Raw genomic sequence first — 26,459 nt, forward strand, 5'->3', positions numbered from 1 at the left:
ACCAAGAATTCACTATTTTTCTGCAGTAGCCACTATTTTCTACTTTTCTTATAATCTGGACATACTCGGCTGTAAAATATTGATGTTATTTAATAGATATTTACTGTATATATTGCGAAGATATACATGAAATTTAATTTTGCCTTTTCTTTACAGAATGGAACAAAGAAGTCGTGGGACTTTATGCAAACCCATGATAGGTAAGCCTGTGTCTTACTGTCTATTAAAACATTCATTAACATTTAGAAAAATAATAAAACTTTACAATATACCTGATATACAGTGTGTGGGCGATATGGCCAAAATCTTATATCATGATACGATTAATTTTACATCATGTTAACGATATGTATCACTGTATAGTGTTTTTTTTTATCTTTTAACAAGGTTTTTTACCACATTAGGAGATATTTTTCTTTGTGTTAAGCACAAATTTACTTATTTCTTATGTCATTTTGCTCATCAAGAAAATGCATCTTGATTTTACTGTTGGTTCACACCAGATGCGAGTTCAACAATTTGCGTGAGTAGATTTCATACAAAGTCAATGCAAAGACGCGATCAGACGCATCCTCGCGTGGAGCGATGCAAATGACGCAATATGGGCGGCGCGTTTGCCGTGAAAACATGCACTATTTGCCTCGATGCGTCTTTGCCCAAGTTGAAAATATTCAACTTAAGCAAAAAATGTGCATGACACTAATTTAAATCCCGAGAGTAATCTAGAGCGAGTAACGCGATGCCCCACGTTTGGTGTGTATGTAGCATAAGAATTTTTTTGATATTTGATTTTGTACCTAAAACAAGACAAAAAATACTAAGAAAGTAATTTTTTGCAGTGTACACAGAAACAGCGAGTGCATATAGATCTGTTGTTTTTGTTTCAATGGCTTAAAATCACTTAAAACTGCGGTGCTTAAATACACGTACAAACGTTACACGCACAGCATTGTGACATGGGTGGTAACCTCGATAGAGACGATAGTCCAAAATCTCTTCTTTCTTACTTTATTTCTCTTTATTTACAGTCTGAATTTTGTTAGTTTCAGCTGTTATACTGCCCTTTAACTGTTTGTTGTGCTATTTGTTGTACATTTTCACTTTCTTGACTAGCGAGGAGTTGGTATAAATTAAAAAAAGAATCTATTGCTCTTTAAAAGCTTTAAAATGCTTTAATGGCCAACCCTGCTGAATTAAACCCTGCAGGTTTCACCGTCAAATTTAAGGACTTTTTAAGACATTAAGACCATTATGAATGAAATTGAAGAGTTGTATCACGACATGTGTCAATGTGTTTTTTTAAGACATTATATTATATAGCAGTTTTCCCGGACAGGGCAATATTCCAGCGAAAAATGAAAATTACCCCATGATTTTCTTACCCTCAAGCCATCCTGAATATACATGATAATCTTTTCCAGACAAAGACAAAGTAATTTTAGAAAAGGTCCTTGGTCTTCCAAGCTTTATAACGGTAAACAGGGATCAGAAACAACTTCTAACTTTGAAGCCCAAAAAAGTACATCCATCCTTCAAAGAAGTAATCCACACGGCTCCAGGGAGTTAATAAAGGACTTCGGAGGGTAAAATATCCATATTTTAAACTTTTCATCTCATTCTTGTGAACCCAATCTTGTGTCTTGTCTTTTCACACCCCTAGCAAATATATTTTTTGTCATGAAAGATACAAGGTCTTAAAAATCACATGGACACACTGAATGATATAAAATTGGACTTTATTGTCATGATATAGGTCTCCTATTTCATTCATTATGGTCTTATAAAGTTCTTAAAAAGTCTTACATTTGACTTTGTGAGACCCGCAGAAACCCTGTCTCACACTCTAAAAAATGCTGGGTTGTTTTTAACCCAGGGCTGGGTCACTATTGGACAGAACACACTGCCGGGTTAAAAGGACCCAACCGCTGGGTTATTTTAACCCAACTGCTGGGCTGTTTCAACATCGTTGATTGACAATAACCCAGCAATTGGGTTAAAACAACCCAGCAGTTGGGTCATTTTAACCCGGCAGTGTGTTCTGTCCAATAGTGACCCAGCCCTGGGTTAAAAACAACCCAGCATTTTTTAGAGTGCATGAATGCAGCAGAGCAGCTAAATTTTTAAAGCATTTATAAAGCTTTTAGCAAGCAATAGAGATGAGGATATATCTCAGCCTAATTCTCAGAGAGATGTCTCCTGTATTGTTCTGAGTGTAAATCAATTGGTGACTATAAACCTGGGAGAAATAGAAGCCTGTGGGTCTGGAATGTCTCACCACGGTGTGACGAAAGGAAGTTGTTATTATCTCTTATCCGTTCTCATGTACAGATCTGCATAGAGCTTTGTCAGTTTTTCTTTCTCTGCTTCATCTCATCTTCTCCCTTACTGCCCACTGTAGAGTTTTATATCCTCTGGTTTTCTTACTTTAATAGGCGGTCCCTTTTTGATATAAAACCTTACTTAGTTATTTTGCAGCCCTCCAAGTGTTTCTATTATATTCGCTGATTCCTGACCTAGCCAAAGGTGGATGCAGTGAAACTTTACCCCAGTTTCCCACACTACCTTTTCCCGTCCGACCCAAATGGTTCTTTGGGTCATTACTCTTAAGAGGAGCCTCTTTGTACCTCTACAGTTTTCTGCCCCTACCCTAAGATCAGGACTAACCTTTCATACAGGGTTCATTAAAGCTATTTGCACAAATATTTGTGGATCAAGTACCTCTGTGGACAATGTGTCAACATTGCCAGACTTTAATTTTCTCAAGAAGCTGTCTGGAGATTCAGTCATTCTCAACAAGAAACGCTGGTGGAACCAGATTGAAGTGCCTTTAAAGTAATAATACAGAAAGAATTATGTGTCCGAAAATGGTCCACAAACCAAAACATAGTTCCTGTTTGTTCCTAACGTTCTAACAATTCACGAATTGAGAAGGGTGCAGTGTTAAGTCATATTTCCATCACCATTTGACTTTGACTCACTGTTTTGCTGCACTGTTTAGTGTGGTGATGAATGACACGAGTTGTTTTCAAGTGAAGTGTGTATCTGTTTAGGGCCGGGGGGTTAGAAGTTAAAAGGTAAAACCATTAAGAGGAGCATCTGTTGAAGACATTAATGCAACTATTGCAGTCTTTTGTGAACTTTGTTAGTCTTTAGGTTAGGAGTAGATGTCAGTTTTCCCTTTTGTGAGGACTTTCAGGCTTAGTGAAGTGTTTGGATTCCTTTGCATGTACTGTATATGTGTGTGCACCCCGATTTCTCAGGAAAAAAGAAGATTAGAATTTTGCATGAATTTGTACGAAGTGAATCGTCCAAAAACGTATTTTCTATTAGAAAAAACCATGATCGAAATCCCGTTCCTAAACCTAACCTTAATGAAATGAAAGCAGATCATATTAAAATGTACGAATGAGATCGCACAAATGCAAACAAATTAGCCATCTCATAAAATAGTAACGTATTGCCGTGAGATTGTGTTCGTATGAGTGTTTCTCTGTGCACTTTGTATTTATATTAGTGATGCACCGATGTATCGGCCACTGATATTTATCGGCCGATTTTTTATGAATTTGAAACCATCGGCATATCGGCAATAGCACGAGACAGGCCGATACCGATTGTTTATTAATTAACTGCATAAAGAAATCCATTATATGTAAAAAATGAGTTAACGTTGTTAATAAAATAAATGCTGAATAGCAAAAACCACCTTTGAAGGTTGTCATGCTGTCTTATTATATTTGTTTTAATTTGTGCCTCTCTTATTATGTTGGTCAGTTGGATGTTAATTAGATCCAATCCATGTTCAGTAAAAATAATTTCATGCAGAAATAAACTAGCTAATAGACCAACTGTATAGTATTGTATACAAGTGTTTAATATCGGCATCGGTATCAGCCAGAAGTTGTCTGTTTAAATCGGAATCGGTATCGGCCCAAAAAAATCCTATCGGTGCATCCCTAATTCATATGCTGGGTAATTTGAGAGTGCGCCTGTAGCTTATTGGTAACGGCACAAGAAATTGTGGGTTCGATCCAAGGACACTCAGTGATCCACTTTCCCCACCTTGTCATGTACTGGATGTCGTTTTGGATGAAAGCATCTGCCAAATGGATAAATGAACATATAAATACGGGTTGATAGGGATGTGCAAAACTACAATGTCAGGTGGTTGCATAAGGCTAGTCGGCTGATGTGTTTGCAGGCATTTATGTAAGACATGTTGTTGTGTTTGGCAGCAGTCCTAAAAAAAACATGAATTCGTCCAAATGTGCCTGGCTATACAAATTACCAGCTAAAGCGAAGCACGCTCTCAACATGCTTATTAATGCACCACTGCTAAAATATAAGTAACTATTAAATGAACAAGCTACGTAAACAAGTCAACCTCACTGTTACACCGCACCTCTGCTCATTTCGTTTTGCTCTGCGTCTCGCAGTACGAAACTTCGCAATGGACAGCACAGCAGGGTTAACTGCATGTGATGCGTTCTGCATGACTTTGGCGGTATTTTCAGGTTGGAGATGTGAAGCTGCGAGGAGACTTAAACATGCCTAGGCTCGCTGGTGCACTGACCCATCAGACGTGTTCAAAGGTTGACCCAGACTATTCTCTAATTGCAACAGTCCGTACTCCACAGCTCATCAACAGTGAAAAAAGAGGGAAGGGCAGAGATTGACAGACAACACAACGCACATGTCCCCTGAAAGCTTCTTCATACTGCTGAAAGGGTGGAGAGGATAGATGAAGGACACTAAGTGAGATGGGAGCGCTCAAATAAGGGCTCTTAATCTGGAGCATGACCCTCTTAATCAGGCCTTGGACCCATACAAATCATGTCTCCAGATGACAGGCTTTTCTACCAAACATTTGCATATGTTTGATTTAAAGGTGCAATGCAATTTCTTGACAGAAATGCAAAATAATATACATAACTATATTATCAGTGGCGTATAAAGACCTTACAAAATAAACTGTATGTTTTTATTATTTTAGAATGAGCCGTTTTTATCTACATACACTGTGGGTCCCCTTACATGGAAGTCGACATTTTGTTTCTACAGTAGCCCTAAACGGACAAACGGTTCTATAGAGCGTGTTTTATTACTACGTTGTCTCAGAGGATGATGTGTTTGTTCTGTGGCGGCTACCGTAGCTTTACTATGCGTTTCGAAAGTGGACTGAGCCCTTGGTCTCACCACTAGATGCTGCTTACTGTACTGTACGTTTACACCGCCGGGGAAAGCGTCAAAAAACGTTCTGGCTGCCCTGCCAACGATGCTATAGAAAAAGAGTAGTCGACGCTCTGATGCTCGAATGCATTCTCTGGAATCCTTTACTGGCTTCAGATTTGTTGGCGCCAAACATTTCCGCCTTCCAATTGGTTGCCGCCAACCCGCGTCATAGCTCATTATTACCATAAAGTTAAGTTGATTTCTACTCTCCTTGATGCTCACACCATCCAAGATTCGTAGCTCGCTGCCGGCTTTCATTGAAAATGAATGACTTTCGGCCACTTTGACGCTATCGCCGGTGGCTATGGGAACGCACCTTTAAAGTCCCACATTGCGCCTTTAAGGAAAGAATAAAAACCGTATTTTTGCACGCATGTAATGCTTAAAATAAGATTTCTTGAGACACAGTGTTTGTGTGTGCGTGAATGGCCAGGCTGTGTGGTAGACTGTAGCACGCTTTCACCATGAGAAAGACGGGCAGGGCTTCCTGCTTCTACAGACATATCCGCTTTCCCCACTTAAAGAACAGTCTCCATCTCTTGCTATCAAAACATCTCTTACATTGCAAATACATTGTTTTGTATCACAGAAAACTCAGCATTGCAGTTGACACATCTTTCACTTTGTTACTACATTTACACATGGTATTAACTTCCAATGACTTAACATTTGGCATTTGGCATTGACATGCCTCCTATGGAAGAAAGCAATTGTATATTAAAAATGTGGAAAAGTCAATTGTATACTTGCACGAGACGTCACATGTTTGGTACGATAGAAGCATTTGAGACATATTGTGATACCAGTTAAGTGATCTGTCCTGCCTGGCCACTTCTAAACACATCACCCAAGACAGATGTCAATACAAGGTGTAAACAGGGACATGCTTTTGTGAGTGGGAAAAGGATGTTCCTTGTGGGAATGTACAAGTCCATGACAGAGGTCCTCGGACCTCCTGCCATGCGGAGCGATTAGCCTGCCTTCAGTCCACTGATGTCTGGCTTTCCCAGTGCGCTTCAGTCGATAAATCCTATTATACTGAGATCCTAAAGACACAGGGTTTTAGTCTCCTCTTATTAAAGCATTAGGCTCAGTCTTAAACCAAGATAAAGCCAACGCAACAGCCAAGGTGTTAATCCCTGAGCAGTACTTCCAGAAAAACGCTGAGTTTTTTTGTGATTGTTGCGGGCAAAAATCCTCGATTTTGCACCACGTTTTCTTAAAAAATGCGATGGAATATGCGGGATATTTATGCGATGGAATTGCGGGAATTTGCGAAAATTGCGGAACTTGCAAAAACTGCGGAAACCTGCAAAAGCTGCAATGATGTTCACGTCACATAATCACGTCACTTCATAAGCGTTCCCATGGCAATAGAGGACACGGCTGCGCTTTTGGGAAGTAAATGCCACATTTTTCAACTTTCTGCTAATATATATGTGACTTTTTGCTACGAAAATGCAGAGATTATGAAATCATGCAAGCCCCGCATATTTTGTGTGCGGAAATATGTAATTAATGCGGCGAAAGTGTGTCGTATTTGGAAAAAATGCAGCCCCGCATAAATATGCGGACTTTGGCTGATTATGCAATATATCGCGCGATCGCACAATTGCGTTTTTCTGGAGGGACTGCCTGAGGCTCGATAGAGTGAGGGTGTCCATGCATTCTCTCTCTCATTCTAGCTCTCTCTCTCCATCATATACACACATACACAAGTTCGCATTCACTTTTCAAGAAAATCCAGTACGAGTACAGTTGTAGGATCAGTTTTTTACGTTGTTACTCTGGCAGGACTGGATGGATTAACAGAAAAGTGAGATTCCATTGTAGTACTGATCGAACTGGAACGGCATCTTTAAATGTCAATTCAGCTTTTAATTCATCTCTTTGCCCTCTCTTTTCTCTTTCCAGTGTCTCCGTGCTGATTTTCAACACCACATCACACTGTTTCATCCTGGTCAAGCAGTTTCGCCCAGGTAACACTCTTCAGTCCTTCTTCTAATATCTTATGGTTCACCACATGTGACTCTTGGTTTATAATTCATCTCATAATTTACTCACCTTCATGCCTTCCCAGATATATGATTCCATTTCTTCAGTTGAACACAAACACATAATTTACTTACACATATTTAAATTCTGTCATTATTTACTTACCCTCAAACCTGTATACATTTATTTTTTCTGCTAAACAAAAAGGAAGATATTTTGGGCAATGTTTGTTAGTGAACAATCCCTTTAAAGTCAATATGCTCATTTTCCAGCTCCCCTAGAGTTAAACATTTGATCTTTACAGTTTTGGAATCCATTCAGCCGATCCCCGGGTCTGGCGGCACCACCCCCAGCATAGCTCAGCATAATCTACCGAATCTGACTAGACCATTAGCATCGCGCTAAAAATAACTAAAGAGTTTTGATATTTTTCCTATTTAAAACTTGATTGTTCTGTAGTAACATCGTGTACTAAGACAGAAGGAGAATTAAAAGTTGTGATTTTCTAGGCAGATATGGCTAGGAACTATACTCTCATTCTGGCGTAATAATCAAAGACTTTGCTGCTGTAACATGGCTGCAGGAGGCGCAATGATATTACGTAGCGCCTGAAAATAGTCCCCTTGGTAACTTTCAATAATGGCCTAGAAAATCAACATCAAATGTTTAACTCTAGGGGAGCTGGAAAATTAGTATATTTTTAAAAAAAAGTGGAGTGTCCCTTTAAGTTTAGCACGTAGTGGCTATACCTTATAATTTAAACAATTCCTAAGAGGTTTGCTGCAACTGGGCGAATATCTGCCTAGTTTAATGTACTAAATGAGATCATTACTGATGTTACCATGGTTACTTAACTGATAATAAAGCCCTTGATGAAAGATTTCTGTGACGAGGCTTTAAAGCACAAGCATCACTTTTCCTTGTAAATATATGCTGTACTTGTCCCCAAAAGACATTAGTCAGTTTGTTGTTGTCTCCACCCAGAAAGACTAAAGACAGGCACCTGCGTAAGGTTTGCCACACCCCGTGCTACATTTTGCATCTGTCAGAACTGTCCTAAGCTTTTAGATTAGTTAAGCCCCCATCTCATCTCACCTCAGGGTCCAGATACATTTGAAGCTTCTCTAAACCCTTCTTTATTCTCGTGTACATTTACTAGCATTACCTGACAGCATAACAACATATTAACACACAATGCAATGTTTTACTTAGGCTGTCACGCACAAGCGCCAACAAGTGTAAGAAGTATGTATGTGAGTCTACTTCTGCATTATTTCTGTGCAGATTTGTATGGTGCTGGCTTTAAAAAATAGTGTCCTCTGACCACCAGGTGATACCTAACAGATATCATATGCCATTTAATAGTTGCTGGAAGGATGGTGTTATTATGTTGAAATGTTTGCATGAGCATTGTTGATAGACTAGATCAACTTATGTCTTTTCCTTAAATGAGCACATTACTTTCCTGTTATAAAACAGTGCAGAAGTTTATGACCATATCTCCTCATGCTTCTGCATGCTGTCTTTGCAATTACAGATTTATTACATGCAGTCTCTCATGCTGTATATTTTGCACTTTAGTTTTTTAGAGTTTAACAGCAAGCATAGCCAGAACATTTAAAAGGAATAAATACAATTTTGGAAATGTAGATCCACTAGTAGAGGAAGGGGATTGCAACACAGAGGTTCTAGGTTCGATCTTAGGGAACACACATCCTTGTTAAAAAGAGAAATGTATAACTTGAATACAGTATACAGTTAGTTGCATTGGATATATGTTTCTAAAAATAAAGATAACAAAAGTATTCAGCAACTGAACTCAGTGGGCTCAATGGGGTTATTGTTATGCCCTCCTTTTAAAGCTGTTTCTCACGTAATGGTTTTAGGTACAATGTACTGACCTTGTATCATCTTAGAGCAGCTCCACCCGTTTCTCATTTCTAAGTGAATTGGCCAATGTTTAGATCACATGTCAAGGAAATAATGCATATCTTGACCTCAGTGTAGATCGCTCGCTATATCACATAGTTTCTAAAACAATCACTTTTCTTATAATAGAGCATTTTTCATGTTAATGGTCATCGTGCAAGCAGGACATTTTTCAGCGCTCTCGATGTAGCTACACTGTTACACTATTGTTCTATACATGCTCACCAGGGACATTACCCTGCCTTTCAGAATGCAAGGAAAGCCTTGTATTGAAAAATAGGTGCCTTTCTCTTTTACCTTGTTTTTTTTTCTTTCTTTAAACAATGCTAGATTCTAGCATTGTGCAGGGAAACGTCACTGTTAGGAAAAATGGTCCCTAGCTTTCACCGTGTAGGTACATACATGTCTATATCTTGTTCCAATATGTACCTCTGAGGTATTATTAACTCTTTAAGTGCAAAGGTGTACGTTTTTAAAGGGTACCACCCCAGTGACAGCTAGAGGCCAGGTAACCATTCAAAATTTTTGAAAACACAATGTATGTGTTCATAGTGTTATGCCCTTCAGCTAAGTGATGCGTTCTGAGTGCACTGGAAGGGCACATTAAATAGCGCAAGCGTAGTCCGATAGCGTCTACTTCAAAATGCAAAATATACATCAGCAGCCAATGTTAATCGCTTATGATTTGGGACAAATATGATGTTTTTTAATGTTAAACTATGTGTATTTAGCAGTGTCCAGAGTCACAGCGGACAGCCGCCGATGTGCATACATTCATAGAAAATAATGTGTTCTGTTTTTAGATTCTTGGCGTGACGCAACACAGTGCTTCTCGTCCGGTGTGCGACCCCGTTTAGTTGTGACCTTGCATGTGAAATGTATGCTAAAGTCTTATAAGCAAGGTTTCCATCACCCCAATTTTATGAACATTTTGAAGTATCGCATAAAAAATGAGTAATGGAAGCACCAAATAAAAATCTCTTAGGGGGCGTCCACACCAAAGCTTTTACACCTGCATGTTTTAGAAGCCAGCAGCTAGCGGTTTTCTTCAGCGCTGAAAACCGGTGCTCTGGAGTTTTTCCGTGAAAGAGAATTGAAAAGAGATTCGACTTTGGGTGAAAAGCTCCGCTCGTCAATGTCAGTTCTAACACAGCTGTCCAATCACAGTGGAGGAGGGGCAGGACATTACCACAGCAACCAACCGGCTCACAGCTGAAGTATAATGCTGCGTTCAGACCAGCAGCGGTAGAGGAGTGATTTCAATGTTAAGTCAATGTAAAGACGCGTTGATGCTTGTCTGGAGGTCTCGTGGCGCGAATGAGCCGCTTAGCGCGGCGCGGTAGACGCGATTCCGTCTCATTCGCAAGTCTAGTTTGCACGAATGGCGCGAATTGACAGTGCTGTGGGAAACACGCGAGTTGAAATTTTTGAACTTTGGCTGAAACAGGAGCTTGCTCTAGTAGTGACTTGATTACAGGAAGTGAGCGGAGTTGCAAAAGCCCCTCCAATGATGCAAATTTCTGCCTGAATTTGGCCAATTGTATCTAAATGCAGTCCTGTCTCCATTTTCTAAGCGTGCCTTGTTTTATTTACTGTTGGTTACTAGGTTACCAATACCACCGTTATTCCCTGAAACAAATTGATGGGAGCGCACCTGATTCGCAATTTATTTGTTTTTCTGTTTTTGCGCATTTTGAAAAGATTATTATATAGTCACAAATTTACAACACTGTCCGTCTAAAGGAAGGATAATTATTATTTGTAGCACAACAATTGTGTGTACTATCAAACCAGATAAAAATGACTCAAGTATAATATATGTAATCTTTTGCCAAGTCCAGTTTAAACCCCTTGACTTGTTCCCACACACATACTTGTACCTACATGATCAAACACCGTGCATGAGGCCCTCAGTATGTTTACATTATGTTTAAGACCTCATTCATCAAATAGCCATGTACTCAGACGATTCCTCATTTATCCTTTTATTTGACAGCACTCTTGAGTGACACTTTTTACTCCTCCACAGCTGTATACATGAGTGAATGGGAGCGGAGCAAACCGAAGCCTCCGCAACCTGCAGAAGAAGGATCTGCAGAAGCCACAACAGCAGAACCCAAAGTCCCGGAGGAAAACCAAGCAGGGGAGACAAGCGAAGACACGTCAAGCCATCCTGACCAACCTCCGGCTTCGGCAGGTGTGACCTACGAGCTGTGTGCTGGCTTGGTGGACAAACCTAATCTCTCTTTGGAGGAGATTGCCAGGCAGGAGATACTGGAAGAGTGCGGCTTTGATGTGCCGGTCACCAAGCTGAGAAAGATCACGTCATACAGGTGGGAGGCCATGGGAACATGCGGTCACATTTCAAATCTTATCGTCTCAGTATTAACTGCACCGGTCTTGTAGCTCAACTGGCAATATGTTAGCAATGCCAAGGCTGTCGGCTTGATTCCCAGAAAACCAATCATGATACAGTGCATTAAGATAGAAGTCGGTTCAGAAACAAGTGTCTGCCCAAAGTGTCTGCACAAAAAGTCCCCATGAAATCAAAAATTAAGTTTTGAATATATATGAATATGTTAGCCTTAAGGCTACTCCATACGATTTATGTAGTACCATTTATTTTAGATATACTTTTTCATGTAAAGCTTCTTTGAGACAACGCATGATTGTAAAAAAGTGTTTTATAAATACATTTAAATTCACGTCATGACATTAAATGTAATTCAATTAGTAGTTTAAGATCATTTTCTTACAAATTATATCAGAATGCTTTAATGGTATTTCGGTGGTTGCGGTGTGTATATAACATGTTGTATGTGTGAATAACAGTGGATAACATGAAAGCATTTTAACAGGTTTCATGTGTGAAAGTTGCTAATAATAACACAAGTGTTTTGTCACTGATAAGAAACTGATAATGAGAATCTTTAAATGGTTTATTTTACATTTAAGGGATCACATAACTGGCATAGATTATAGTCAGTTTATCTGTAGCAATATGCACTCTGTCATGACTGACATACATTTTTATCTCAACGGCTTCTTCTTAACAGATTCTCTCAATTTAATATTTAACTCTCGCAGTAATCCTCCATCATTACTAAAGAACCTCAGATTAAGTATTCAGGGTGTCCCCATCTCATCTGTAAAGGATAAAACAGTGCTGCATTATGTTCTTATCAGTCTTAAATGAGGGGAGTTGTAAACCCCTCGCATCTCACACCTGCCAGAGTCTCCGTTTGTGTCTGACAGCGTGCAACATCTGCTTACTGCTGTTGGTCGTGACCTGGACCACATCCATCCCTGATTTGCTAAGATACTACAGGGAGTCACAAACCAGCTTCCTCCCAAATGCACACAGACACAGCAGGACACACCTGCGCACTGTGCCATCATACACACCTGCGCACCTCATGTTGCACCTGCCGCTTTTATTGGCTGGGTGGGACACACAGGAATGCAGAGTAAAGGGATGGCCTACTTCTAGCTGATTGTGATAAATATTGAAATTATAACAGAATCCCTGTCCACTTTTTATAATTGGGTTCTGCAGTCATGGAAGCAATCATGTTTTTTGAATGGGTGTAGGGGTGACCAAAATTTTATTTTACGAAAGGGTTCATTTTATATTATGATAACGATATGTATCGTATGAGTTTTTTATCTTTTAATAAGGTTTTTATGTTATGCATGCAGAATTTTAGTTCACTAAAGATAAACAGTCAGTGACGAAAGAATGATAATAAAAAATAGTGTATATCTTATTAAAGCTAGAAAAGTGATTTAGTCAAGAGCACTGAGAGATTTTCACAAAAACATGAGGAACAGTCAGGAGCAAAATTACGTAACTTCCCCTTTAAGACCAAAGTCCGGATCCAATCTACTGTTACACATGCGTTTTCTCTTTAGCTGTTTACTTTATCTTTAGCCCTAAATGGTTGTGTTTAAGAGGATACTTGCAAAGACAGGAGTAATTTTGACGCATATGTGTATTTAAGGCAAATAAAGCGGCAAAAATGCTCACTACCTTAAACTGCATTCATACTAGCAGCGACTAGCAGTAGCAAAGCGACGCAATCTCATTGATTTCAATGGAAGATTGGTGACTTCCGGCGACACGAGCGACAGTGACCGTTGGCGACTGGATAGGGCGTGTCCAGTCACGCGGAGTTGAGAAATGTTTAATTTTCTGCAAATTATGAGCGACTTTCGGTAGCGACTACCAATTAAATGGAAGCAGTGGAGTTCACGTCATCTGTCTATCGTTAGTTACTGGAGTGGACAATACTCATTTTTTTATGACCACTGGATTTAGAAACGCCTCTTTTGAAAGAGACAAGTGACACACAGCGACAAAGTCGCTTATAATGTGAGTGTGCCTTTTAATGAGCAGTGGATGCGCAACATGCGCACTCCTCTCAAACACAAACAGCGTGCGCATAGCATTGTTGTTTGTGTTTCAATTGCTTAAAATCAATTGTTTTAAGTTTTCGGGATTTGGGCGCGTAACCTCAATAAAGACGATTGTCCAAAATCTCTACCGGTTGACTAATTTCTACCGGTTTATCATATCTATTGGTTTATCGGCCACCCCTAAATGGGTGTTTTTTGTGCATGAAATAAGGCCTGTGCTTAACCCAAGATAATTTTATGCTTTATAGACATGAGACAAAGTTGTAATATCTCACTCATGATTTTACGTACGCTTTTACGTATTAAAAAAAATGCAGTTTATGATAAGTTGCAACATAGGATAACAGACATTTTTGATGACATAAACACATTAAAAATCACACAAATATCTAAAAAATATGAATGGAGATTAACCCAGGAGATAATTATTCATGTTTAAATACATTTATTCATTTGGCAGACACTTTTATCCAAAGCATCTTACAAGTATACATTTTATCAGTATAGGTCTTTTCACACTGCGCTAACCCAGGATTATCTTCTAAACCCCATTTTTATCCCTTGTTCAAGAAGTGTTTCACACTTGTAATTTAGAAGCGAGGTTATCCCTGAAGTTTACCTAGGGTTATGAAACCCTGCTCTGAAGCATGGTTACCCCTGATTTTGCAGGGTTAACCCCACATTGTTGTGCCAAATGCATGCCGTGTCAAACGAAGTGGGGTTAGAATGTTATGACTCAATGCTTGGCAACGGACAGCCACGTACCTCTTATCATAACATAGATATGTACACTAGATGTCGCCTTGGCTACGACAGTTCATTGGACCGAATGCGTCAAATGGAGCCGCCATCTTAAACAGGCGAACCCCGCATTAGCATCATTGTAGGCAATGGTGTAACAGAAATAAAATCACAATAAATCGTAGTGAACGCGATTTTCTTGGTTTTCTTTTGGTTCTTTTCAACAGTCAGACATGTATTTAGCGTTTAGTCCAGGAAAAAATCAAAGTTTTGATTTTATGAAAATTTACTTTTTCTAACTGTAATGCATAGTGCTAGTAGCCCTAACATCCATGCGCAGCACAAAAGTCCGGCATCGTCCATGAATTCGAAGTACAGGCAGAGATAGCAGCTTTACCTAGCTACTTCCTATGACAAGACCCCTGTTCTAAGATAGCGGCGGTTTTGACGCATGCTCAGAGCCCCAAGGCGACATCTAGTGTATATATCTATGTTATCATAATCTCTGTAATGAAAACACCTAAATTGGAGTAAAAATGACATTCCAGGAGGCTTAAAAACGTTGTTCAGTCACAGATGTGGAAGCGCGAGGCAAGTGGTTATTTAAAGCGGCAGCACGGTATTTCAACTCGTTAGTTTGACATCGCTTTTTATCCAGTCATGACCGCACGTATGCAAATGAAACGTTAAGCTAGCTTTTAGGAATGCACAGTGTGAAACGTCAGATTATGAATGTCTAGGGTTATCTCTTAACACCTGGTTAAGTATGAACAGTGTGAAACAGATAACGCAGGATTCCGTTTACCTGGGGTTTAGAATAACCCGGGGTTAACTATTTCAAGCCCTAACATGGGTTCCCTGGGATCAAATCCATGACCTTTTGCGCTGCACTCCCATTTAAGCTAAAAAAAAACACATGTTGTCAGAATCCACTGTCTACTAAGCATGTCTATCACTCATCATTGCCAAATGGTTAGAGAGTACTGCTTCAATTGTAACCCAGTGGTCGCCGGTTTGATTCTCACGGCTGGTAGGAAGCAACTTGGGTAAGTACCTTTCCCCAGCTGCTATCTAAACCTGGCTCTCAACATGAACAAAGCCACCGAAGCTGGCATGACATTACAAAAGTAAAGAAAAGAAAACTCTGTGGAACAGAAACTGTCATCCTTCCAAAACTTTAATTGAAATCCTTATCTTCTGGCCTCTAAAGCGCCTCGGGAAGACATTAATTGTTGTTCATATGCCATCCATCTTGTCTGCTCCATTTATGAGTGAGTGCCAGTTGAGATCTCATTCTTCATCGGTGACAGATACAGTGGATTCTTTTGGCAATTCAGACTCTCAGATGTACCCACTGTGGTTGATTTAAACTTCTTCTTGAAACCGATTGCCATGGCTTGTTTCATTTTTGCCTCCTCGGGCCATCATCCATCACTTTGATGTTGAGCGTGCATTAGGGCCTTGTAATTTTCTTCCATCTTTTATGAACTCATTTCAGAAATTCATTTCAGAATACTGAATATTACAACAAGGGGCTTATGGAAACTTCCCCTCTCTGTAATGCACTCTTGGTGTCAGAAGAGATTTCCATGGCGATATCTCCATGACGGTGTCTCAGGTGAGGTGACACCTCAGTCACAGTGGTACGTAACAGATGCTGCCATGTAATCATTAAGGTACGAGAGGTTTCTCTGTGCCTTCAAGAGAGCAAGGTAGCTGCGTAAATGATGGTCATTATAGAAATAAGTTAAATAGTATGTTGCACTGCTGGATGAGCTTGAACCCTCTGCTTACATTTGCACTACATTTATGCATTTGAAAGACACTTTTATCCAAAGCGACGTGCAGTGCATAACAAAGTTTACATTTTATCAGTATGTGTGTTCCCTAGGGGTCAACCCCCTAACTTATTGTGGTGCTAATGCATTCTCTACCAACTGAGCTTCAGGAGCACTGTTTGCTCAATTATAAACCCCTAATGTTATTCACTACAGCTGTCCATAGGAATTGTTTCATGTTTTAAATATATGGAGTCATAATGGAGTGACCCATATCCCTCCCCCCACAGGTCGGGTGTTGGAGTGACTGGATCCAAGCAGACCATGTTCTACGCGGAGGTATCAGATGAAAATCGTGTAGGAGAAGGAGGGGGTGAACCAGAGGAGGGAGAATTGATCGAGGTGGTCAAAGTTCCCCTCCATGAAGCAATGACCTTCGCCTTTGACGAGAGCATCCCAAAAACAATGGGCGTTATTTTTAGCTTCATATGGTTCCACAACAATATGTCACAAAAGTATAAGATCTCCACCAATGTGTAATCTCAAGCCCTCTTCTCCGTTATTATGTACTTTTTTATATATTGTATTCAAAGGTGTTCATTTGTTTTAGTTGTTTCTTACACTGTTTGTTGTGGTTCTGGTTATTGTCTTATTTTAAACTATGGTATATCAACACTTGTGCTATCCACACATCCCCACAGGTTGCCATAGAACTGAGGGGAGGCTCATTGTGAGTTTGTTTTGTGTAATTGAATGCTTTGTTTTGAATACGTCAGGAATTCCAACCAACCATTTGATGCATCTTTTTGACATCACACCCTGGCCCTTAAAGACTTTGTAATGGTGATCTACTCCTCTTTAACTTGAGAGGGCAATATTTGAAAGACCTTGTTGATACCATCTCACTTGGAGAGGATTAGGGAGAAGATCTCCGTCTCGGATCATTTACAAACAAAGCTGTGCGTTGTGGCCAGAGAGTGAGCCCGATAGCCATTTTCCCACCAGTTTGCCGAAATACCAATAGGAGAAAAATTGCGAAGAAAGAAAGAAATCATTAGTTAATGTGATTACATGTAGACAACATATAGGCAGCTACCCAACTTGAGAGAACTTGATAGCCGCTACTGTAAACAATCGCTTGCTGAAAATTAAAAAAATGAAGCTCTAGCGTACAGTATTCTGTATCTCAGGTCCAGAGCTAACATGTTTTGTGACATTCAGGGTTAGTGACAATGCTGAAAAAATATCTATTGAGTTTATGAAATACCTGGTAGATGTAGGAGTACCATTCTAGTCTACAAGTTTAAAGCTGCTGTACCATAATCGACAAAACTCCAGCAATTCTTTCAGATCACATACTAGGATACAATAGTGCATGGGTTTGCTTGAGTTTTAGAAAAACGCTAAATGATATTTTCAAAATATTATATACAGGGGCAGTTTCATGGACAGAGTCTAGATTAATCCAGGACTAGGCCTTAGTTATATTTGGACATTTAAGTAGTTTTTATAAGTAAATCTTACAAAAAACATTACAGGTGTGCATCTTGAGACAAAACCAAAGCACTGATATATGTTTAGATATGTCAATGCATGGGGTTTGTAAATTAAGGCTCAATCATGCATTTTATGGCACTTTTCCATTGCATAGTACCCCACGGTTTGGTTTAGGTTGGGTCGGGGCAGCTTACTTTTGGGGGCTTTTCCACTGGGTGTAGTACCCAATACTTTTTTTAGTACCACGTCGGTTGGGGTTCCAAGCGAGCTGAACTGATACCAAACGTGACGCGAAAACACTGTAGATCACTGATTAGTCTGAGAGAATCGTCACTACCAGCATCATCGCTATAATGTAAAAGATTAGCTTTACCTTCATGCTAGCTTGCGCTGTCTCAAGCAAACATGTTGTTATCTGTGCTCTGCTAAAAGTTCACAAACTCCCTTTTAGCGCTGAAAAACATCCACAGGTTGAGAATCAGAAACACCATACTAATTTTTTCCAGACTTGCAGTTTGTGGCGGCACATTCACGATGCGCACGTCCGCACATATGCTTAAATGCAACTTAAATGAGGCTCGGCGAAATGCGTAGACTGACCCCACCGGTGTTTGTACAGAAACTGTCATGTGAGACTGAGTTAGTGATAAACGCGACATGCAAACATCTATTTGTGGTGGTCAATTTTAATTTTGTTGTGGACTGAGAAATAAATGAATGTATGGGAATGTACAACAACGCTCTCACTCTTATGATGTCACAGCAGTAGGCAGCACAAATATAACGACACGCCTATAATCCCTCCCACTCTGAAGTGTTACTAAACTCGATGGAAAAGCTAACCAAGCCAAGGTGAGGTGAGCTGACCCAAACCAAACCGTGGGGTACTATGCAATGTAAAAGCACATTAGTCTGGGACTAGGATAAGCCCTGTCCAGGAAACTACTCCTTGGGGGGGGTTCACATTAGCACTTTTGTTGCGCATCCGAGTCCATTTCACATCAGAGTTCGGTTTGTTTGGATGATGTGAACACTGTTTTACGAACTCGGGTGTGCACCTGCGAACCGCACCCCGGTCTGGCTAAAAATGGTTGTCTGGGGTATGGTTTGTGTGGACTGCGGTACGGTTTGCTGCTGATATGAACACAATCTAACTAAATCGCGTAAGTGAACCGCTATTAATGATGCTTGTGGGCAGTGGATGGCCCACTCTATTTTGTACAATTTAAACACTTTTGCAGCAGACAGATGCAAGTGGGTTTCTGTATTTATTCTTTGATAACAAAACCAAATGTTCAAATAAAAGACAAGGTTACAAACAACTTTGTCCATTTTGGCGCTTTCTCTTTTATAGCCTCTGTCTAGCAACATCGGTAAATGGCTGCAGCTTGATGACACAAGTGTACCGCGGTTTAGAACAAAATATTATAATGTGAACAGAGACCAGGGGGGAAGAGGGATGGGGAGCAATGGGACCAGGCAATCTAACCTAATATGAAATCACCCTTAGTGTCAGAAAGAGTGGCTGATACCTCTTGAAGTCATAAGTACTTTTAAAATCTTTCGAATTTCTTACTTGAAAATCATTTTACTTTGGTCTGGTTTAGAAATATGTAGTCTGGTGAAAGTAAAAAAATTGAAATAATCATTTTAATTAAACTTTTTTTAATGAGTTGTCCTGACATAAGTGTTAATAATTACATCAATGTAATATTGTGTCTAACGTCAACTTAAATATCTGCATTAGGTTGATAGCTTGATTTTTTTCACACAATCAGTTTAAGTTTTAGGTTCCCAGCAGGGATTGTATAATGAGAGTAATTGTAGACCGTACCATGGCTGCAGCAGGCGCAATGATTTTGGGCAGTGCCTGAAAATAGTCCCACGCTATTGAAAAGTAACCAAGGGGACTATTTTCGGGCACTCGAGTTATCTTGTTTTGGAACCAAACTCTTCATTTGTTCTTTTGGTATTTCAAAGAGTTTCTATTCTGTTGATGGGTTTTACGAGGATACCGTTGTGCTGAAGAGCTGAGCATTTGTTTAGGTTGAGAACAGACTCACCGGGCATTACAGTATCTTACATGTTGGTAAAATCAGACTTGATGGAAATACTGGAGACTTGATCATTTTCTGCTTTAACCTGACAACACTGAGTATTGTTTAATAAAAAGTTGTAATTGTTTTTGTTAGTTTTGTGTAAGTCTGATTCAAGCTTAAATATTAAAATAGCAAAGCAAAACAGAACAGCTTAATTTTATGAGCATTCAACTTATTCTGCGTACACACCAGAAGCTAATTAAATTATTTGCGTGAGAAGATTACATACAGTCAATGCAAATACGCAAATAGAGACAAATTTGTGCAGGGCAATGCAAATGATGCAAATTGAGCAGCGCGACTGCAGCAAACATATGCTATTCGCCTCTGTGCAAGTTGAAAATAATCAATTCATGCGAAAAATTTCCATGATGCGAAGTTAAATCTTGCGAGTAATCTAGAGCGAGGAACAGCTTTGGTGTGTTCAATTTTTTTCCATAAAATGCTTTTTTAAAGTATTTGTAACTCAATATAGTTTGTTGGTTGAACTTAATTTCAAGAGAAGTTGTCTTAACTTAAACTTCTGCAATTTTTTATATCACTTACATATATTTGAAAACTGGAATAATTGAGAAGTTGCTTTACCCAAGACGAGGCACGAGTCTCAGAAGTAATATTGATGAACAAATATTTTTTGTACAAGCCGCCTAAGGACATATAAGCCATCTGAGCAATCTATTGTAGTTTAGTTTAGATTCTCTTGCACAATTTTACTCTACACTTGTTGCACTCATTATTTCATATTTCTTTTTTTGTGAAGGATATTGAAGTACGCATACAATGTTAACGTAATTTCTTCTGTTCTTGCCGTGACAACTTATCACCACCACATAAAATAAAATCTCTATTCTAAGAGGATCTTTTTGTAACACATTCTCTCTTTCTTGTGACTGTACTCTAGTCTATGTCCTGTTGTTACGACTTTAATGATCAATACAGATGGTCAATATGCTAATTCACAATGGTCACTTTCATATAAGCAGAATCAAAGTGTTGTGTAGAGGTGTTGGTCAAAAATGGTGTTTTTGCGAGTGTCCTGTCAGATTATGAGACCAATTTGGAAGTTGGTGGAGGTATGGGGAAAACCTTTATCATTTTTCTGGCTTTTCCATATTTGGAGTTTTATTTAAAGTATGCAAATGAGAATTAGGCAGTGGTTTTGTTAGTTGTTATTCTCTTGAGAGCATATTTCATTTCATAATGCCTCAGATATCATACTACTAATCTCTTATAAAATCATGTTTCTGAACTTTAAACTTGTTTGAGTGTTTTGTACATTAATCTCAGGATAGGGCTTTGGTTGTTCGAAATAATAAATTATTGTTTGATAATAATTGTTTAATATTTATTGTAAATCTTATCGTTGATTTATTGTCATGTGCCACTGTTACTAATGCTTGGTTTTTAGACTCAGTATTTCTACAGAGGTGTTGTTTTAATCACTAATGTCTTTATATCTTTTATTTTATATCTCGCAGCCTTTGTTTACAGATTTTTTTAATGGCACCTCAAGCAAATATATATTTCAAATACGTAATATATATATGCAAAAATGTATCTTTTGAATATAGAAAAATGAAATGATTATTTCAGAAATGAAGTATTGCATGTGCATCTGTATTATATTAATCTGCATTCAGTTTCAATGAATAAAAAGGTCTGATGCCTTCGATTATTGAGTCTCGACTTTCATTGTTCTGTCAAAAGGGAATATTGCATTAGAAGTAACACTAATGCAATATTGTAAAGTGTTGTAAAATGTTTTTATGATCATATAAAATTCAAAATCCATTTGCCCCCTATTGCAACACCTTTTGGTTACAGTCTGGCATTCATCATGAGCCAAACAACCAAATGTTTTCATTTAAGATGAGGGACAATTCGTCAAAGCCTTCTCTAGGGGTTGAAGAGAGCTCTTCGCTAGAAGATACTTGAAAGGAGTTGAGCTGTCAAGGTAATGTTTGTTTTCTTTTTTTTAGGCACGTTGGTAATCATTAGACAGCCTTATTGATGAATGTTCGGCAAAAGGATTGTGGAGGAGGGACAGGTGGTAGGGGGAGGGGGTCACAAATAATAGAATTAAGTAACTAAGTGCAACTACCACGACTTTACTATAGCAACCACACGCCTCACAACAAGGCACACAATGAGTTTGATCTGTGGGGCAGAGTAGAGGAGATGATACGCGAGTGCGCTTAAGCGCTTTCTCTGTCTTCTTGATTTACTGATGCCTTTGTTTAGATGACCTAGAAAGTGTTTGTGAACTGTACGTTTAGTGAATTTATAATCGATACAAAACAATTGGTCGTTTGTCAACTGGGCCAAGCCTGTTTTAAACTTTTCTTGTAGTTTGTTCAGTTGTTTTAGAGATGCTATCATAGTACTGTAGGTCTTTAGAGGATTAGCTTGTTAGTAGAAATTGATATGGTGGTGATGGGACCAACTTAGACTTTTGGACTCTCTTCCCATCATTTCATAGCCAAGTAGAGGTTTCCTACACTGATGGCCACACATACTGGCTTGAATATTCCAGATGTTGTTTTTGGGTGGCCTGGCATCAGTATGATGATCGTTTTACTATGAAAACAAAGTGTGGGAGACAGTTATGTTGCTTTGTGTTTTGCGCCAGCCCGTAATTTTATCTTTTTTTGTCAGGAGCAGAATCATGACTGTCTTTGGATTTGTTTTGCACAAACATTTTTGTGCATTTTTAAACATCTTAATTTTGTTTCATATACTTTTCATGTTTAATGACTGTCCAGCAACATACTTGGTGTTATACCCAATGATGTGTAAGTAATTCTCCATGATGACCATAATTGTCTCTGTTGTCTATGCATGTATGTCTGATTGGATAACTTGGTGTTCAGTTCGCATGAATGTTTGTCAGTGTAAAGCTAAATTATTTTACTTTTTTTGGTAACACTTTAAAATAAGGTTCCATTCGTTAACATTAGAACATTACAAGCATAAACTAACAATGAACAATACAGCATTTATTATTATTAGTTAATGTTAATTTCAACATTTACTTAAACATTTTTAAAATCCAAAGTTGTTGATGCACGAATTGACATAAACAAAAAATGATCAATCCATTTGTTTTAACGAACATTAAAAAGATAATAAATTCTGTCGGAGCCAATGGGCAGCGCTCCAATGTGTGGTGCTTTGCACTTTTGGCGACCCGAGTTCGATTTCCAGCTCATTTGCCGATCCCATACCCCTCTTTCCTCCCTGTACTTTCCTGTCCTTTCCTACTCACTGTCAAATAAAGGCAAAAATGGCCAATTTTTTCAAATGGCCAATCAACTTTGATTAATGTATTGTTTGTTCATGTAGGCTAATGCATTAACTATAAAAAATTATTAATTGTATTAAAGAGCACCAATGGTCTGATTCACAATTTTACATTTCCACATTTCCACATTTCCTTTGGTTTGTAAGTGTGTAATAGTACATGTTAACGATATGCAAAAGGTACTGTACCCCAAAGCAAACAATGACGTGAGTTATTGTCTCCTTTTCTCGGACGATGGGATTTTTTTTATTTTGCGCCAAGCGTATGGTCTAAAAGAGAGTAATTGGTGTGTTTTGGGCGTAACGAGCAATAAACCTATAAGAGTCACAGCTCTCATCCCCTTTAAAAGCCAGTTGCGCTGGTGCTGTGCCGATTACCTATTTAGATGGCGGAATTTGTAAAATAAAAAGCTAAGGGGAGGAAGAAGACCACCTTTAACAGTTGTTTTCTTTCAGTCATGGATTGAAGTAAATGTATGGATAGCCATCGGCGTTATCTCAAAAAATTATTTACAAATATGCAAGAAAAGGTTTTTACTCTAAAAATACTTTATTTGTAACAAACAGGAGATAAAGAATTTACGAACGTGTGGAGAGCCGAAACGTTTCAGTACTCGAACAGCGCCGTAAGGGTTTTGAAAAGCATAAATGTTTTCATCTCAGCATATCAACTGGTACATAGTCATCATATACACTAAATCCGTGGGGTAGCAGTTAAAAAAAACTTTTCAAAATAGCTGCAATATTTGCATTTGTTTAAAGCAAAACATTCAATTACTTACCAGGCTGCAGGTGAAGCAGCTCTTTACCCCTTCTAACGTCTCATCATCGGTCCTCATTTATGTCCAAGCGATTCAATAATAATCTTTTACATTTTAATCCTTTAATTTACATTTAAAAACAGTTGTGTGCTGCTGGATATTAACACGCTCATTAAATTACAAAAACAATATTGCGCCATTCACTTTAGACTTTAGACCAGGTTTTAGTTGGTCAATAGTGTAGTCTGTTTTGGTTGCCTCAAAATAGCAACATGCCAACAATGCGCCTGAACACACCTCGTTTTTAGACCATGTGCGCAAAATTGGGCGCAAATTCATTTGCTATTTAAACAACGTGACGTTAAACGTGAAAATGATCATTGCGCCGGGTTGAAACTTGCAAACGACACTTGCGTCGCGCATTGCACCGGGTGTATGATAGGGCCCAAAGTGTTTTTAACCATAAACCACATCAACACAGTGTACTCTACCAAATACACAAAATAACGTTGCTTTTTAAGCAATGAAATAGGTGCTCTTTAACACTTTTAAGGCATAAAAACATCTTGGTTTATATCAACACATCGATTCTAGAATATAATGATTCCTACCATGGGTTTTGTTTGTTTTTACTGGAAACGGTTACATTTGCTGACAAAAGCGTGCTATTTTCAACCATACAGTAGCCTAAGGGGTGACTTAAAGTTATCATGTTCTAACATTTCTTATTTATATTCTTAACTGTCAATGCTTTCATAAATCATCTTAGAGAAAGCAAAATGTAACAACGAAGTGTTTTTGATGATGGGAAAATGAGGTCACCATTTCAGCACACGATGAGCCTCAGCTTCTATATTTCATGCAGGTTCCTTAAAGAAAGGGCATTTCCATTTCCCTGAAGCCACGATCTGTCATCACTCCCCCATCCTGCTCCGCACACCAAGCGCAGCTGATAAGATTCACTGTAGATAGTAAGAGCTTTATGCATTAATGGCACACTTGTACATGTTTATGTGAACTTGTCCCATCTTGATGTCAACTTTAATGCGCAATCTGACCCCCAGCCAACAAAACCATCTCGCTTTTGCCAGAAAAGCAATACTGATTTGTACTTTGGTTTGACGGAGTTGCGATTCAGTGGGGAATACCCAGACATCCACTGGGAGTTTTGTCACGCCAGGTAGGAAGGTGATTAATTAAGGCCTGTTGTTTTCAGTTTTGGGTCCAAAAGGTGGAACGTTAATACCTCATAGACACCTTATACCATGTTTTCAAGCCACAGATGTCATTTGAACTTGTTTTCAGAGCGGCAAAATGATCAAAGTATCACCTTTGAGATTCACCCTGGAACATTTACCACGTGAAATTAAAACATTTTTCTTTTTCAGTGTGAAAGTAGCTTTTTCGCTTTTTCTTCTGGTAAGTCGAACTTAATCAAAATAAAATTCATTTTTTATGCCAAAAAATCATTAGGATATTAAGTAAAGATCATGTTCCATAAAGATATTTTGTAAATTTCCTACCGTTAAGATATAAAATTGTATTTATCATTAGTAGTAATATGTGTTGCTAAGGACTTCATTTGGACAACTTTAAAGGCAATTTTCTCAATATTTGATTTAGATTTTTTTTTGCACCCTTAGGCGACGTGCACACCAAAGCTTTTACGCCCAAAGTTCGGTCTTTTTCAAAAAAGCCAGCAGCTGGGGGGGGGGGGGGGGGTTTGCGTTGAAAGCCGGCACTTGACAGTTTTTCCACGCTAAGTGCAGAGATTTGAAAAATATTCAACTTTGGGTGAAAAGCTCAGCTCGTCAATGTCAGCTCTCACACAGTCGTCCAGTCACAGTGGAGGAGGGGCGGGACAAATATCAACAACCAACCTGCGCATCGTACAACGACTGATACACAAAGCAGAAGTATCACAGCAACCAAAGTGCTGAAGTGAAGAAAGCTGGCGTTCAGCATCCTCCAGTCGTTTTCAGACGCGTTTAAAAGCTTTTGGTGTGCACACACCCTTAGATTCCATATTTACAACTAGGCGTATCTCGATTAAATATTGTCTTATCCTTACATCAATGGAAAGCTTATTTATTGTGCTTTCAGGTGGTGTATAAATCTCAATTTCAGAAAAAGTATCCCTGTGACTGGTTTTGTCGTACAGGGTCACATTTGACAACTATGAGACATGCAAGAACCAATGAGATTTAACGTTATCTCTGTGCCACCATATTTGAACTTCACTAGATCACTAAATAAGCTTAAATATGAATCATTTTATCTTACAAACGTTTAATTAATTTTTTTATTTTCAATCTATATAATCATAATTATTTTGTAGATATGTAAATAAGATTGATCTGTTTATTCAAATTTTTTTAAACCTTTGGATGAATTATTATATTACATCCTGGCTTCCAGTCATTTTGCTTTCGCTTTCACTTTTTGCTTCCAAAGCCTCGGGGCAGGGCATTCTGAATTTGACATACTGTGAGTAATCATTTGTTTTCGTTCTAAAGCTAGCTACACCATGCAGCTTTTGAGCTTCTCATCATCAGCATGTGGGTTTGTGTTACAGATAAGAGCTTCCACTTCCACCCCCTCTGGCTATGGATCACCCACACTCAAGTGTTTGTGTATCCCTCAAGGGATTTGGGATTTCTCACTTCGGTTGGGGTGTGTAACATTGCTGGTTCATGCGCAGTGTTCAAGAG

The 26,459-nt window shown here is 38.8% G+C and overlaps 1 protein-coding gene across 2 annotated transcripts in view; it reads left to right on the forward strand.

Annotated features, from left to right (window-relative positions):
- nudt14 (nudix (nucleoside diphosphate linked moiety X)-type motif 14) overlaps positions 1 to 21,359 on the forward strand; it is a 38,678-nt gene extending 17,319 nt beyond the window's left edge. The window contains exons 2-5 of one of the 2 annotated variants that reach the window (XM_055186175.2): positions 157 to 200; positions 7,147 to 7,211; positions 11,186 to 11,489; positions 16,382 to 21,359. In XM_055186175.2, coding sequence (XP_055042150.1) covers positions 157 to 200; positions 7,147 to 7,211; positions 11,186 to 11,489; positions 16,382 to 16,631 — 663 coding nt within the window. In that variant the 3' untranslated portion in view covers positions 16,632 to 21,359. The remainder of the gene's footprint in view (positions 1 to 156; positions 201 to 7,146; positions 7,212 to 11,185; positions 11,490 to 16,381) is intronic. The other variant, XM_055186176.2, reaches the window with a different exon arrangement.
- Positions 21,360 to 26,459: the final 5,100 nt, after the last annotated feature.

Source organism: Misgurnus anguillicaudatus, chromosome 18 (assembly GCF_027580225.2).
Source record: "Misgurnus anguillicaudatus chromosome 18, ASM2758022v2, whole genome shotgun sequence".
Taxonomy (NCBI): domain Eukaryota; kingdom Metazoa; phylum Chordata; class Actinopteri; order Cypriniformes; family Cobitidae; genus Misgurnus; species Misgurnus anguillicaudatus.